This window comes from Sus scrofa, chromosome 1 (genome assembly GCF_054392235.1).
Source record: "Sus scrofa isolate SSC_HxYL_T2T_F1_AM1 chromosome 1, Sscrofa_HxYL_maternal_Yorkshire_Landrace_v2.0, whole genome shotgun sequence".
Lineage (NCBI taxonomy): Eukaryota > Metazoa > Chordata > Mammalia > Artiodactyla > Suidae > Sus > Sus scrofa.
Window position 1 is genome coordinate 216,354,387 of NC_139383.1, and position 17,751 is coordinate 216,372,137.

The 17,751-nt window shown below is 34.9% G+C and overlaps 1 protein-coding gene across 11 annotated transcripts in view; it reads right to left on the bottom strand.

Annotated features, from left to right (window-relative positions):
- CNTLN (centlein) overlaps positions 1 to 17,751 on the bottom strand; it is a 326,291-nt gene that overhangs the window by 193,087 nt on the left and 115,453 nt on the right. For all 11 annotated transcript variants that reach the window (XM_084984605.1, XM_084984594.1, XM_084984632.1 and 8 more), the window contains one exon: positions 9,654 to 9,816. In XM_084984605.1, coding sequence (XP_084840731.1) covers positions 9,654 to 9,816 — 163 coding nt within the window. The remainder of the gene's footprint in view (positions 1 to 9,653; positions 9,817 to 17,751) is intronic.

The window sequence follows — 17,751 nt, forward strand, 5'->3', positions numbered from 1 at the left end:
GTGTGGAGAAAAGGGAACCCTCCTGCACAGTTGGTGGGCATGTAAATTGGCACAACCACCATGGAAGGCAGTATGGAGGCACCTTAGAAAACTATACATAGAACTATACATAAGACCCAGCAATCCTACTCTTGGGTATATATCCAGACAAAACTTCCCTTGAAATAGACACATGCACCTGCATGTTCAGTGCAGCACTATTCACAATAGCCAAGACATGGAAACAACTCAAAAGTCCATTGACAGATGATTGGATTAGGGAGATTTGGTGTATATATACATGATGGAATACTTCTCAGCCATAAAAAAGAATGAAATAATGCCATTTGCAGCAACATGGATGGAACTAGAGACTCTCGTACTGAATGAAATAAGTCAGAAAGAGAAAGACAAATACTGTGTGATATCACTTATATCTGGAATCTAATATACAAATGAACCTTTCCACAGAAAAAAATCATGGACTTGGAGAAAAGACTTGTGGTTGCAAAGCGGGAGAGGGAGGGAGTGAGATGGATGGGGAGCTCGGGGTTAATAGCTGCAGACTGTTGCCTCTGGAATGGATTGGCAATGAGATCCTGCTGTGTAGCACTGGGAACTATGTCTGGTCACTTATGATGGAGCATGATAATGTGAGAAAAAATAATGTATACATATATGTGTGGCTGGGTCACCATGCTGTATAGCAGAAAACTGACAGAACACTGCAAACCAGCTATAATGGAAAAAATAAAAATCATTATATATAAATAAAAAAAATTTTCTCTCTTCACCTTGGTTTCCCTTACTCATTCCCCTTATTTTACCACTGAGGGCAATTTTTTAAATCTTTTCAGATAACTAAACACTATGATATAAGTCAACTTTTAATTAAAAGTTGAATTCCAGAACTGATATATTTTTCTGGGACCAGGTAGAGGAGGGAGGGGGCAGGAACAAATCAAGTAAAAAATTTACAGTTCAAAAAAAAACTTGTAGGTCAAAAAGTTTAAAACTGCAATGCTACAGCAAAATAGAAGAAACCAAATTTCTACAATCAGGAGAAACAGTGGCTGAAGATGGGATAATGATGGGGGCTCTTTTCACAGAGGGTGATAACATGCTGGGCTCTCCTTTCACCAAAAAGAATGCAATGGAATATTTTAAATAACATTTAACTTAGCAATAAAGATAAATTTCCCAACATTAAAAGTTATTGAGGATCAAGAGAATTTTGAGTAGAATGAATAATGCAAGTTTACAGACATCTTTAAAGATAAGACCACATTATCCCATTAATAACTGAACTATACTGTGGGCTTTATAATAGTTTAACATTGTGGGTTCTAGACTCAAGATTACCTAGATTTGAAGTCTACTACCTGGTAGCTGTTTAACTTTAGACAATACTATAAGTCTCAGTTGCTTAATCTATAAAATAATAAAGGATAATAATATACACAATATACCACACAGGGTGGTTGTGGGGCTTAAACAGTGGTGCAAAATCCCTTTTCCCAGTGGCTAATATACAGTAAGCTCAATAAATGTTGACTACTGCTATTATTTTATGGTTGCTGGAGGTGACTTACATTCATACCTCCTCTTAAAAAAAATATTTCTAAAATAATGTGTGTAAGTGTAAATGCAAATTTTCCTTCACTTATAGTACAATTTTATATTTTTGTCTTCATTTATGACTATGTTCCGTACAGAAGGCCTTCCAACTTGTATCCTTAGTTCTTCTACATTCTTATACCACTCCAGAACCATTTACTCACTAAAATAATTAAATATTAAATGAATTATAAAAATATTTAAATTAATATAGAAATACATGCCTGTGAAGTTTAAAAATAATCTTACAATTCAAATAAACACCTATGACTTTTAAACTGCATTATCCAAAGTGGGAAAGTGTTGTACATAATTCCTCAAGGTTCAAAAATTAATCACTGGAGTTCCCATCGTGGCGCAGTGGTTAACGAATTCGACTAGGAACCATGAGGTTGCGGGTTCGATCCCTGGCCTTGCTCAGTGGGTTAACGATCCGGCGTTGCCGTGAGCTGTAGTGTAGGTTGCAGACGCAGCTCGGATCCCGCGTTGCTGTGGCTCTGGCGTAGGCTGGTGGCTACAGCTCTGATTCGACCCTTAGCCTGGGAACTTCCATATGCCACAGGAACAGCCCAAGAAATGGCAAAAAGACAAAAAAAAAAAAAAAAAAATTATCACTTACTGATCATTTCTCATGTGATAGGCAGGTCTCCTGCAAACTCCATGATCTTCTGTGCTTTCTTACTATTTAATAACTTAAACAGGCTCTGTTTATGTATGAACTAATTAAAAGTGAATTGCACAACATTAACATCATGTCACTAGATTTTTTCATAAAAGGAACTGTTTCCTGAGGACGTATGTACTCTCTAATACCAATAGTCTAAATTGACAACAAAGATACGTTTATCGCAGGTTAATTTATATTAATGAAATGTTTCAATGGTATATTTGATTAACACTGGAAAATACGGTTAAATAAGTTATTCCCAAAATAGTTATATGTCATGACATTCTCTTAAAATAACGTCAAGTGAAAGATATTAGGGTATTTGTACATATTTAAAAACTTGAAAGGAACTATTCAAAATGTTAATGGTATTTGCCTCTATGAGATGGGATTATAAAGTTTTTTTCTCTGTTTTTATGGATAACTATTCATACATAGACAACCAAAGAAATATTAACTGTAATGACTACTACCTGTAGGCAAATTTTATGAAGTATAAATAAATCATCAAGGACTTCTGAATTAAGTCTAGTTGACCATACTAATGAAAATCTTATGAACAACTTCAAGGATCTAAAAGAGCATCAAAGTTAAAGTACTACAATGAGAATTACAATTTCAGAAAGGGTATCAAGTTAAAAATTAGTAATGTTCTCCCTCCAACTTTCTAGCCCCTGGAGTGGTAACTTTCGAAGAAGAGGGAAAAAAAAAAAAGGAAGTTCAAACTACAGGGAAAAAGAAAAGAATGAGTAAATACAAGGAAAAGTAAACCAGCTCTCTAAAGCAGCAGATCTGCTTGCTTTTTTTTTTTTTTTTTTTTTTTTGCCTCCATGCTATTCATAAGCACAACACATTGCCATCACAGCTCTCATTATTATCAATTATGATTCTTGGAGGGGATAGTCATAATTTTCAGAGAAAGTCTGCATGGCTTCAAATACTATCCTCCAGATCAAAGTTCAGGTTCTGACAAGTTCTCCAAAGAGGAGTGTATAAACTCTACCTCTCCAAATTAGTAAAGGTGCCAACTAGGGAATTTATGGCTTCAGTTACAGTTCATGGAAGTTATGAGAAATCTGTCTCGTTGATATCTTCTTCTCAGAATAAACATCACTAATATCACTTCTAGTTTTTTTTATCCCTAACTTAGGAATCTGCCCCAGCTATGTTCTCGTACTTAGCACTACTATTAGAATATGTGTCATTCCTACATCTCCCATTTAATGTCTGTTATCAAGTAGATTTTCAGCTGTGATAGATGAAGAATAAAAGCAGTAAAAAGGTCATCTATGCAGATAACTGAGGGAAGGAATTTCAGGAACTGAAACCAAGTACAAAGACCTTGAGGTTGAAGAATACCTCATATGTTCAAGCTAAAGAGCAAAGTTAAATGTGGCTGAAGTAGAGAGATGAAGGAAAAGGCAAAGATGAGATCACAGAGGTAATGCAGAGCCATATGATGCAGAGTCTCACAGATTGTAGTAAGAATTTGGCCGTTTACTTTCAATGAAACAAGAAACCAGTGAAGGGGGTTGAAGAGAGGACTGACTTGATTTGACTTACCAAGTTTCAGCAAGAACAACCTGGCATCTATGTTGAGAATGAACTCAAAGTGGGTAAGGACAGGAGCAAAGAAACAAAGTGGGAAGCTACTGCAATCACTCAGGTAATACAAGTTAGTGGTCACAGCAGGGGTAGTGGAAGTAGTAGGATTCCAGATGCGCAATGAAGGCAGAGTGGACAATACCTTAGATTTGAACATACGAGGTTTGAGAAGCTCAGGAGACAACCAATTTAAGAGATGCTAAGTAGGCAATTAGATACACTTTCCTAGAGTTCAGGGAAGGGATCCAGAGCAGATAATCAAATTTGGGAGCCATGAGCATATAGACAGCATGATTTTGAAAGCCTAGGTGAGTGGATAAAATCATATAGGGTATGAATTTAAATGGGGGCGGGGGGGAAGATGTCCTAAGATTTTGGCTTGGAACATTTTAACATTTAGAGTAACAAGGGTAGACTAGAAACTGAAAAGGAACAGCTAGAAACTGAAGGAAGTAAACCACACAACTGTGAAGTGCTTTAAGCCAGTAAGGGAAAAAAAGTGTTTCAAGGGAGTCATCAACTGCAACAATGTTGCTGAATAATAGGGGTAAGATGAAGAGTGCTATACAGATCACTGAATTTAACAATGAGGGAGTCACAAATGATTCTAAGAAATTTTAGTGGAGTGAAAGGGACAAAAGCTTGATTGGAAGAGGTTGAAAAGAGAGCAGAAGAAAACTTTGAGAATCATTAATACAATTCTTTCAAAGAATATTGTTGGAAAATGAAAGGAAGGAAGGGAAGGGAATGAATAAAGTGGGGTCAAGACATGTTTTTTTTGTTGTTGTTGCTTATTTGTTTTCCTCTTCCGTGCATATCAGAGACATAACAGCATGTTTGTATGTGGTTGGGAATGACCCAGTAGGGAAAAACAACACTGTGGAAGAGATGGGGAAGACCTCCTTCTGTAGGGAAGTTTATAATAAAAAAAAAAAAAAAGTTGGGAACAGAGACCTTAGTAATCAACAAATTATACTCTGGTAAATCCTCACTGTACTTCATGTTCCTATTGGAGCATGGGAAGAAGGCAGAGAAGAGCAAGAGTTACATGTACTGTCATGGAAATATAGCCAAGGCATATTATTTGAAAACAGCAAGTTAAAGAACAATAAGTATGGAATAAATTAATTGATATTAAAAACATAAGATGCCTAGGTTTGTGACACGTGTATATGTATACACCCACGCACAGTATATAATGCATGCAAAAGGTCTGGCATGACTACTCAGATGATCTCTCCTGGGGAGGATAATGAACTGGGAAGAGTGGAAGAGAACTCAAATGTTACATCAGCACTATATGAACATCTACATCATTTCAATTTTGTATAGTATTTCATGCAATTCTTGCGTAACTTAAAAAGAGGACATAATTTTAAAATGTTCTGTTCTTCTAAAGAAACTCAAGGACAGACTCTTCAATATTAACAGTGGTAAATTTTTGCCTTTATTTCTGTTGCCTTGGAAGACCGACCAAAGAAGACATTTGTATGGTTGATGACAGAGAATGTTCTGCCTATGTTCTCTTCCAAGAGTTTGATGGTGTCTTGTCTTACATTTAAGTCTTTAAGCCATCTTGAGTTTATCTTTGTGCATGGTGTGAGGGTATGTTTAACTGATTTACATGTGGTTGGCCAGTTTGCCCAGCACCACTTGCTAAAAAAACTGTCTTTTTCCCACCTTATATTCTTGCCTCCTTTGTCGAAGATTAGTGTCTGGGTTTATTTCTGGCTTCTCTATTCTGTTCCATTGGTCTGTACGTTTGTTTTGGCACCAGTAACACATTGTCTTATCATAGCTTTGTAATATTGCCTGAAGTCTGGGAGAGTTATGCCTCCTGCTTGGTTTTTGCTCCTCAGGATTGCTTTGGCAACTCTAAGTCTTTTACAGTTCTATGTAAATTTTTGGATGGTTTGTTCTAGTTCAATGAAAAATGTCTTGGGTAATTTCACAGGGACTGCAGATTGCTTTGGGTAGTATGGCCATTTTTACAATATTAAATCTTCTAACCCAGAAGCATGGAATATCTTTCCATTTCTTTGATTCCTCTTAATTTTCTTGATTAATGTTTTATAGTTCTCAGCATATAAGTCTTTCACCTCCTTGGTCAGGATTATTCCCAGGTATTTGATTTTGGGGGGTGCAATTTTTAAAGGTATTATATTTTTGTATTCCTTTTCTAACATTTCACTGTTATTATACAGAAATGCAATTGATTTCTGAATGTTAATCTTGTATCCTGCTACTTTGCTGAATTTGTTGATCAGTTCAAATAGTTTTTGGGTTGAGTCCTTAGGGTTTTCTCTATATATAGTATCACATCATCTGCACACAGTGACAGTTTTACTTCTCTTCCAATTTGGATGCCTTTTTTTTTCTTTTGTTTGTCTGAATCCTGTAGCTAGGACTTCTAATACTATGTTGAATAAAAGTGGTAAGAGTGGCATCCTTGTCTTGTTCCAGATTTTAGCGGGAAGGCTTTCAGCTTTTCTCCACTGAGTATTGCATTTGCTGTGGGTTTGTCATAAGTGGCTTTTATTATGCTAAGGTATGTTCCCTCTATACCCACTTTGGTAAGAGTTTTTATCATGAATGGATGTTGGACTTTGTCAAAGGCTTTTTCTGCATCTATTGAGACGATCATGTGGTTTTTGATTTTTCTTTTGTTAATGTGGTGTATGATGTTGATTGATTTGCCTATTTTGAACCATCCTTGTGAACTTGTTCGTGGTGTATGATCTTTCTTATATGTTGTTGGATTCACTTGGATCTAATCAAACTGACAAGCTTTTGCACAGCAAAGGAAACCATAAAAGAAAAGAAAAGAAAACCTACAGAATGGGAGAAAATAGTTTCAAATGATGCAACTCACCAGGGCTTAATCTCTAAAACAGACAAACAACTTATACAACTCAACAGCAAAAAAGTCAACAACCCAATTGAAAAATGGGCAAAAGACCTGAATAGACATTTCTCCAAAGATATACAGATGACCAACAAGCACATGAAAAAATGCTCAATATCCCTAATTATTAGAGAAATGCAAATCAAAATTACTATGAGGTACCACCTCACACCAGTCAGAATGGCCATCATTAACAAGTCAACAAACAACAAATGATGGAGAGGGTGTGGAGAAAAGGATACCCTTCTAGACTGTAGGTGGGAATGTAAATTGGTACAACCACTATGGAAAACAGTATGGAAGTAACTCAGAAAACTAAATACAGAACTACCATATGACCCAGAAATCCCACGTTGGGGTATATTTCTCAATAAAATTCTCCTAGAAAAAGATACATGCACCTGTATGTTCACTGCAGCACTATTCACAATAGCCAAGACATGGAAACAACCTAAATGCCCAATGACAGATGAATGGATTAAGAAGATGTGGTGTATATATATATTCACAATGGAATATGATTCGGCCAGTAAAAAAGAACCCAAAAAAATGCCATCTGCAGCAACATGGATGGAGCTAGAGACTCTCATACTAAGTGAAGTAAGTCAGAAAGCGAAAGACAAATACCATGCGATATCATTTATATCTAGAATCTAATATACAGCACAAATGAACCTTTCCACAGAAAAGAAACTCATGGACTTGGAGAACAGACTTATGGTTGCCAATGGGAAGGGGGAGGGAATAGGATGGTTTGGAAGTCTGAGGTTAATAGATTCAATCTATTGCATGTGGAGTGGATAAGCAATGAGATCCTGCTGTATAGCACAGGGAACTATATCTAGTCACTTGCAATGAAACATGACCGAGGATAAGGTGAGGAAAAAATGTGTGTGTGTGTGTGTGAGACTGGGTCACTTTGCTGCATAGTAGAAAACCAATAGGACACTGTAAACCAACTACAATGGAAAAAATAAAAATCATCAAATAATTTTTAAAAATTCAGAATGGTGGGAACCTACATTTGCCACAGGTGTGGCCCTATAAAGACAAAAGACAAAAAAAATAAAATAAAAATAAAAATTCAGAGTGGTAAAGTCTGGGGTAAGAGTCTCAGACAGGAGGTTAGAGAATTTTATTTTTTTATACACTCTATATTATTTGAAAATTTATCACAAGTGTGTATTACTTTAATGATAATCACTTTAAATAAAAATTCTTAAGTATTCAGTTGTTTGAAATTATTTAGAATCTATTAAAGTTATCAGGTAGGTTATAAAAAAAATGGTTGCTCTCTGCAGAGGCTGCTAAGGAGAATCAACCAAAAAGAAGAATAAGGCTAAAACAATTTATCTTAAATTTTAAGATAAGCAAAGCTGAAACAGAAATCTTAGAACAAAAGATTGAAAAAGGAAATAGCAAAGGAAACACTGCCTTTTTCTTCTTTCTTACAAAGTTCTTTCTTGCTAAGAGGAAAAACAGAAAAAGTATTTGCACACGAGAGAAAAGGGTTATAAACTTTAACAACAAGCAACTCTAAAGTCATATTTTAATATTAATTGCCAAGTGTTGAGGACTTTTAAGTAAAAATCAAGAAAGAGGGAGAAATGTTTGAGTTAAATACGTAAGTGAAAAAGAGCAAAAAAAATGAAGTTATTAATAAGGTCCAATAAGGACCTTTCAAGTCATTTTAGCAATGGTGTCTGGTTTAGAAACAAAAGCATAATGGGCAATCCCAGTATATAAACCAAAAGGTGGAGCTGTTCAATGCAGAGTGGAGAGGATAGGCACTACCCACATCCTGAGAAAAATCTGAAGGGAGCACAGAATTTAGACTGGAAAACCACTGTGCCAAAGCAGCATTTAAAAATATGTGTTTAGGAGTTCCCTGATGGCCTAGTGGTTAAGGATCTGGCGTTGCCACTGCTGTGGCTTGTGTTTAATCCCTAGCCAGGGAACTTCAGCATGATAAGGGTGCAGCCAATAAATAAATAAACAAATATGTTTAAAGTTTAATAACTAGCTATTTATTTCATATTAATTATATATATTGGATTTTCACAGTGTGGTTTTAGAAGAACAAGTTTAAACAGAAAAAAAATCCCCAAATAATACACACCACTATTTAACCTCTCTAAGCCTTGGCTGCTTCAACTGTTAAGAAGAAATAACATGTATCTCATAGGGATGATCTATGTCGAAAGTATATTATTTATACAAATAATATGCTATACAAAACATAAAGAATTCAATAAAAGTGGTTTTTTTTAATTACTGGCTATAGTTATTGCTGCTGAGTCAGTAAGCACACCTAAATAGCTGGGTAAGCCTTCCTGACAACGGGCTCCTTAAACTACAAAGTAACATGACTACTTAAAAGAAACACACAAAATAAAGAGAGAAAAATCCTTGTTAAATATTGATCCTGAAGACTTCATCAGCATATCCATCTGTGTTTGTGCGGATTTGCCAATAAAATATGAACAAATTCTATAATGAAAGACTGCTTTAGATCATAAACTAGAATCATACTTGATGAGTAATTTCTCACTATAGAAGGCTGAATAATCCCATTTCCTAAATCCTTCCTGGTTTAGGGGCTCCAGTCCTAGTATGTTTCGTAGTAGACATCAAAACTCCAATTTATAAAAACAATATCCTATAGAATAAATCTTTATATATTTTAAATGTTTAAGCTTTAATAGCCATAAGAAAACTCACATAACTTTAAATATTACCAAACTGAATATTTCATTTTTAATTTTGAAGGAATATAGAGAGCAATAAATAAATATTGAAATGTGAAAAGATTTGAATTCTATATATTTTTAGAAGTTCATACATATAAATTTACATTTTTATGACAGAATAAAAGCATACTTTTTGATACGATATACTTTCAGCTGTGTGAACATCTTCCTGGTTCCTCAGTACTTTCTGTGTGTCCATATTCAGAACCTGAAGCTGTTGGATCAGTTCTGCTTGCTGTGCTGTGTGTGCACTGTTTTGTTTGTAAAGATTCTGCAGCTCCTGCAACTCCTTCCTGTGCAAAACAAGCAATAAACAGAAGCATGAATAAAGATCATCTCAGTTAAATAATTGTGTTCACCTAAGGTTACAGATCGGCTTCCAATTTTTTCATCTATTATTTTTTACTGCAGGCAAACACAGTGATAAGAGAGATAACATATAAAGTATTTAATATTTATCACATACACCTAGAAAGTATTGATAGAACTACTATGACTTTCAAAGCCAAATACTTATCAATTTTCTTTTATAGTCTGAAGGTAATAAAAACCCTGGATATACAGACATAGTACCACCTTCTTATTGAAATTAAGTTACACTTTAGTTTCAAGAATTGACAAGCACTGATGCCAACAATATTATCAGTTTTGAATGTAAGGTAACTCAACCTTTCATTTTATATTTCACAGGACTTTAAATGTATTAAAAAGGAACCCAAAAGGCAAATTAAGTTTTCAAACCAAAGTTCCTTAAAGCACCACTAGTTTGCAACCTCTGGGGCCTGGGATTCCTGTGACTCCTCTAATCCAGCTTGAAGGAAATAATGAGATTAAAAAAAAGTCAGAAGGAAGGAGAGCAATAGGAGGTGAATCAGTCCTTCCAACTTTCTCAGAGTGAATTTGGTAGGTAGGAGGACAAATGAACTGGAGTGACAGTACTGATGCATCAAGGATCTAGGAAAATCATACCTCTGGGAGAGAGGTTTCCAGATTCCTGTGGTGGTGAATTTTGTGTGATACAGATCATATAAAACTGGAAAATATTTTGTAAAATCAATTTGAAGAGGAAAATATGTAAACAGATACGTTTTACAGAAGTATACTTTATAGCATATATTGTGAAGACTTTTTTTGACCATGCCTGAAGTATGTGGAAGTTTCTAGGCCTGGGATCCAACCTGTGCCATAGCAGCAACCTAAGCCCCTACAGTGACACCACCAGATCCCCAATTCCCTGTACCATAAGGGAACTCTTGGAGACTATTTATTTTTTTTAATGGAAACTTCTTTATCTATAACCTCAAACTGGTAATTCATTCACATAAGATAAATCTTAAGAGAAAGAAGGAACAAAAAGATATGCAGGCAGTTGTTGAAGATGGATGAATAATAATATAGGATAAATGAGCTCTGCTTTTTTAGAGATATAGAATATTAATGTTTTCCAGTTATGACAGCAACCCTTGAACGCACACCACCATCTACTTTAGTCCTTTTGATATAACTAAATATAACACTGGGTCATTTACAAAAACCAGAAACTTATTTCTCATAGTTGGGAAGGCTGGAAGTCAGACATCAGAGTGCCAGCCATAGTCATGTGAGGGCCCTTTCAAGGCAGCTGACTTCTTGTTATATCCTCACACATTGGAAGGCACTAGGGGGTTCTGGGAGGTCATTTTTATGAGAGTGCACACTATTTACATCCATGAGGGTTCTACCCTCATAACCGAAGCACCTCCCTAAGGACCCCACCTTCTAATGCCATCACATTAAGCATTAGAATTTCAACATACACATTTTGAGTAGACACAAACATTTAGACTATAGTACTGTTTTTTCTTTAACTATTCAAAAAATAGTTCAAAAAAACCTATTTAAAAAAGCTGCATAAAATAACAGACCAAAAATGGGGGAAGGGAGAGAAGAGAATCAATAATGGAACAATGCCTTGAGGAAATATAAGAAAAGGAGAGAAGGGTCCCATACTGAAATCATGTCAAAGCCCCTGTGTCCCTGTCCTTTGAAATAAAAGGTTTTTGATTCTATCTCCCAGGCCTCCTGTTGAGCTGGGGAACTGGAAACAATTTAGACCATAAATCTGCCACAGAGCAGAATCACCAAACTCAGTTCCTAAAAGATACAGATAAAGGCCTGACACACATGCCTAAGTTGTTTTTTTACAGGAAGCAGACCATACCAGATGAAAGCTGCTGACCACCAAAATATAGACCCTAGACTGGTTGGAACCAGAAGTCTGATGACGATGACTCCCAATTACCTCACCACCAACTAGTCAGAAGAATGTCCACAAGCTGATCACATACTGCTCCTTGATTATAAGACTCGCCACTAGCCCCTCCAGGACTAGTTTTGAGGGAATCAGCCAATCACAGCCCCCTTTGCCTGACAAAGCAATAAAGCTATTCTCTTCTACTTCACCCAAAACTCTGTCTCTAAGATTCAGTTCAGTGCTGGTGTACAGAAGCTCGGATTTGGCAAGAGTAATATGGCTTGTTAAGTACTGCCATCTTTAAGAATAACATTGGCATGAATTATCAAGGACATAGACAGTAAATGTAGGATAAAATTCCATCAGCATACATAGTCAAGACATATGTTAGCCAGGTGATCAAAGTAAATGTTGTTTAGAAAGAGGACATGAAGGTAAGACATACCATCTTTCAATACAATGCAAAACACAGAAAACTTCCTTCTTCTCCAATGCTAGAAGAAATTTCTTTCTTTGTTTTTGTTTTTGTTTTTTTGGAAGATAAAACAGAAGAAGAAAACAGACAGATTTTTTTTTTTTTTCCTGCCTGATGGATTGCTAAAAGGCATGGATTCTTTCTACAGTCTATCCAGAACCAAACTGGGTGGCTAATTCAGTGAGCCTGCCCTCTCTTTATGGTTCATTATGAAGCAGTCGCCAGCACAATAATATGTTTCCTTGAATTACTCTTTATACTTCCCTGCCTTAGATTATTACTCTCTCATTCCCTTTGCCCTGGAAATGAATCCCCCAAGTGAGTAATCATCATTTAACCTTCCCTCAGTCTCCATTTTCTAAGAAAAATGAGATAAGAGAGTTGTTGAAGGGATGAAATGAAAAGGATAACATAAAGAAGGACTTCTGAAAAGAAAAGTGTTGGGGTTCCCACTGTGTTGCGGTGGGTTAAGAATCCAGCTGTAGTGGCTTGAGTTGCTGTGAAGGCACAGGTTCGAGTCCCTACCCGGCACAGTGGGTTAAGGGATCCAGCATTGCCACAGCTTCGGCATGGGTCGCAGCTGTGGGTCAGATTCAATCCCTGGCCTGGGAACTTCCATGTTTCATGGTGCAACCACAAAGGAAAAAAAAAAAAGGCATCACAATAGCATTAAAATCCATAATGAGAGAAGTTATAAGGAAAATCAAAGCTATGAAAAATAAAATTAATTGGTAGGTTCAAATTTGAGAAGTCCCCTAGACACAGATTAAGAGGAATAAAGGAAAGTTTGGGTTAAGTGAGAGGATGTTGAACACCAACAATGCTTCTTCCCATCTCAAGAAGAATGATAAGATGATTAAAAACATTGCATTGCTGAAAGATAAATCCAGTGATCTTTCAGTTAAAATGATGATTACTAAGGGATAAATTAGGAATATCCCTTTAAACATCACATTGGATACCAAAGACTGACAATGGGTTTCAGACAGTTTCTATAGGTTATATTATATATATATTTATATTATATATTTATAAAACATATTTATATTTTATCTTATATATATCTTATTATATATTATATATTTATTTTATTTTATATTTGTCATCTTTTTAGGGCCACACCCATGGCATATTGAAGCTCCCAGGCTATGGATTGAATTGGAGCTGTAGCTGCCGGCCTATACCACAGCCACAGCAACAAGGGATCCAAGCTGCATCAGTGACCTACACCCACACCAGATCCTTAACCCACTGAGCGAGGCCAGGGATCAAACCCACATCTTCATGGATACTAGTCAGATTTGTTACCGCTGAGCCAAAATGGAAACTCTCTTCCTTGCTCATATTATATGTAGCCTTCCCATATCCTAAGACCCAAAATGGAGCAGCAAGACTGTATTAGGAATACGCTACTCTAGTGACAGAGGGCAAAAAAGAAAAAGCGATTCGAGCAACAACTCTTTTAAAATAGTTGCCAGGATACAAAGTATGTCAATTTCACTCTCATCCCACAGGCCAAAACAAGTCATATGGCTAAATCTGATGTTAATGGTGGAGAAAGCTAGCAACAGAGAAGGCCTTGGTAAAAATGGGCCCTTAGGATGAATCAAAATTGAGTACAGGAATGAACACATCAAGAGTAAAAAGTTTAGGAGTTCCTTTCATGGCTCAGTGGTTAACGAACCTGACTAGGAACCATGAGGTTGTGGGTTTGATTCCTGGCCTCGCTCAGTGGGTTAAGGATCGGGCATTGCCTTGAGCTGTGGTGTAGATCACAGATGTGGCTCGGATCCCACACTGCTGTTGCTGTGGCACAGGCTGGCAGCTATAGCTTGGATTTGACCCCTAGCCTGGGAACTTCCACATGCTGTGGGTGCAGCCCTAAAAAAGCAAAAAAAAAAAAAAAAAAAAAAAAAGAGTAAAAAGTTCAGTGATGAGCACTAAAGCAATATAAGAAACTAAGCTTAAATATCTTTAGGCACTGTAGTTATACATGAAGAAATAAATGTTATAAATCTTGAGATACAAAATGAGAAAGACTTAAAATGGTTGAATGTATATCCTATTCTACTGAGTGTACACAGCAAGGTATGAAAACCAACTAAAGATGAAACATAAGAGTTTTTAAAAAACAACATAATGACATCAGTCTCCAAAGGTTTTTCATGACATTTATTTCTCAGCTTTAGCAAAATAAAGTGGTTTTCATAAAGAAGTAAACATTATCTGAGATTTAGTAATTTCCCCTAATTTCACATCAGTATCCTAATTCCACTATATCACAAAAACTAAAGTTCTTATTTTAAAAAAATGTTCAATACAGTCCCTTTCATCTAAAAAAAAGTTTACCTAATCATCAACCTATAAATATGTATTTAGATAAATATGGATTAGTTCTAACAAAATTTTAATGGCTGTGATTTCTCTAGGGTTGTATTTTAAGTGTAATTTTTCTATCTTCTTAGAAATTTTTCTGTACTATATGAATTTTCTTATAACTCACATGTATCAAAACAAGTATATATTTATTTTGTATATGTTTCTTATCATATAAACATAAACCAAGAAAGAATAGCAATATTAATTCAAAGGAATTAAATTCAATGAAAAAATTATATAGAAAAAAGTAAAAAGTACAAGTCACAGTAAAAACAAAAGAACAAAAAAACAAATCATAGCACATCACAACAAGGACAGCAAAAACTATAAGGGATAAAAGGAAAATCAGTTGGAAAATATATATAGGAAGGAAATATTCTACTTAAAATATTAACAAAAAACATGAAATAGCTAGGAATAAATCTAAGAAGAAATGTCAAAATATTTCATAAGGATACATAGGTAGGTACTGAAACAAACGGAATAGCATAGCATACTCTGGTACACAGACTGACAGTCATAAAGATAGCAATCCTCCTTGGATTTGCTTTTAAATTTGATGCCTGAATAAAACAGCAAACGAGAAATAATCCAGTTTACCCTGAAGTTTATATGGAAAAATTAATAAGCAATAAATGCCCAGGAAAGCTCTGAAAAAGAGCAGAAATGAGTAATGTGCCATATTCTCTTATCCAATCTTTAGCATCTCTACCCTACTCTCTAGTACCCTGGCTTACTCTCTAGCCTGGGAGGCCAACCTCTACAGATGACAACACGTTGGCTCCCTGTCTTCTAGGTTTGAATTGGGGTAACTGAAAGTCCTAGTCAATGATTATGATAATGGAAAAAGAGGTCAAGGTATTTCTTTCCCAAGCTCTTCTTTGCTGAGCCACAGTTGGTAATGTCTCTGTTCCTCTATCTAAGGATACTTCTCCTATTAGTCAGCTTCTCTTCCAGGGCTAGACTTCTCACAGAGATCTGGTAAAGGCTTCTCTCCTTGCCCCTTCTGTCCTAAGGGTAATAACAGTTACCTGTATTACTCTGAATCTCAATAACTATTTGGAGAAAACTGACATATTTATCACATTGAGTCTTCCAGATCATGAACTTTGTATACCCCTCTATATATTAGACATTTTATTTCTCTCAATAATATTTCATAATTCTCTGTAAAGAGGTAATATATTCTTTTCACTATATTTGCTATTAATATTTTAGCTGTATTATAAATTATATTATTTTTAAGTATATTTCCTAACATTTTGGCTGGCATAAAAAAAATGCATTTGAATTTTATACACTGACCTTATGTCTACAAAGAGTGCTAAACCCACTTATTAATTTAAAAAATGTTTCTATAAATTACTTTTAAGTTTTCTATGTAAATTAATCCTACTATAGGCAAACAACTTCATCTTTTTTCTTCATTTCAGTTCCTGAGTCTTTTAATTTTTATTCATGACTTTCCACATACTTGATATTTCCAAGTATGTCCTAGACATTAGTTTGAAAAACTGCAGACATAATTTGAGGACAGTACTCTTTGATTATCCTCCAGAGGTAATTTACACTTCTTTCTGCTACATGCCTAGGAACATCAGCAATCTGGATGCATTAATCCAATTTCAGGAGTCTGACTTTGTTGATATTCCTAACCAAAATTATTACTACTCTACCTTGACCTTTCTTTTGTCTTCTTTTTTTTTTTTTGTAGGAGATTCACAACTAATTTCTAAGAAAAATCCTGAATCAATTGACAATAGCCTACCTTTTCAGTAGACATCATCTATGTATATTATTGCCTTATTTACCATATTTAGATTTTTCAGTACACTAATTTCAAGTATACAAATGCAGGGTCACAATTTAGTATAAAATATAATTATTGAAATCCCATTCATATAAGACTGCATTTTACCCTAGAATGAATCCCTTGTTCCATCCAATAAATTAAGAATATCATAAATGAAAAGGTCTTGCTGGAATATACTGTGCAGTTTTAGGTGCCATATGTTAAGATAAATATTGATGATACAAACACTGACATTATGGATTCATTCAGAAACATAACATCTGTGAAATATATACATGAAAAATAATGAGAGGAGCACAGTGGGTTAAGGATCTGACATTGCCACAGCTATGATATAGGTTGCAGCTGCTGCTCAGATTTGATCCCTGGCCTGGGAACTTCCATGTGCCATGGGTGTGGCCAAAATAAGAAGGAGGAAGAGGAGGAAGTGAAGAAATAGGAGCAGTTAATAAATTAATGAAAAAAATGAAATTATTAATAAAGTTATCTTCTATTATTTTAGAGTCTGAACTACAGAACAGAGATCAGACTGTCTGAGATTCTCTAGGTAAAGAATCAAGGTAAACGAGTATATACTATACAAACACAAATTTCAACTACACATATGAAACAATGCATAGATTTAACAAACATAAAAGTAAGGAGAAACCTATAAACTAAAAGTATCAGGCAAAGACTAAAAGTTTTTTCACTGGGAAAAAGAAAGACATAAATACAAATTTTAAGACTTCTTTCAAAACAAAGATTCTCTTACTATTTTTTTGACTTCATCAAATTATTGGCTTCAAAAAATTATACCGTGAGTTGACAAGTCAACCAGTCTATAATCTGTAAACATATACTTTCCTCATCCCTATGGTAAGATTTTTTAAATGTGACACAATGGATTTTTGCTTTATATATGTAATATATATTAATCAATTACCCAAGCAAAAATTTTGCACTGATGTATACATACACACACACATATATCAGTACACTAAAAGTATGTGTAAATAAATATGTCTATATAAATACTTATGTATAATATAATTACATATAGTATTAATTATATATATGTAAACATACATATATATAGTATATTACAGATATAAATATATGACATATTTACACAGGCAGCACCAAAGAATGAAATTGTACTTACACAGACATGTGATAAACTTTGGTTATATAACTTATTTTAATTAAAGTTTAAACATGTACATAAATACATATATGTATAACATATGTATATGTATGTATACATATATATATTTATGACTTCTAACAATATTTTCTGACAAGGTAATCATAAAATTAATTGGTAATTTAAAATCTTTCAAAACACT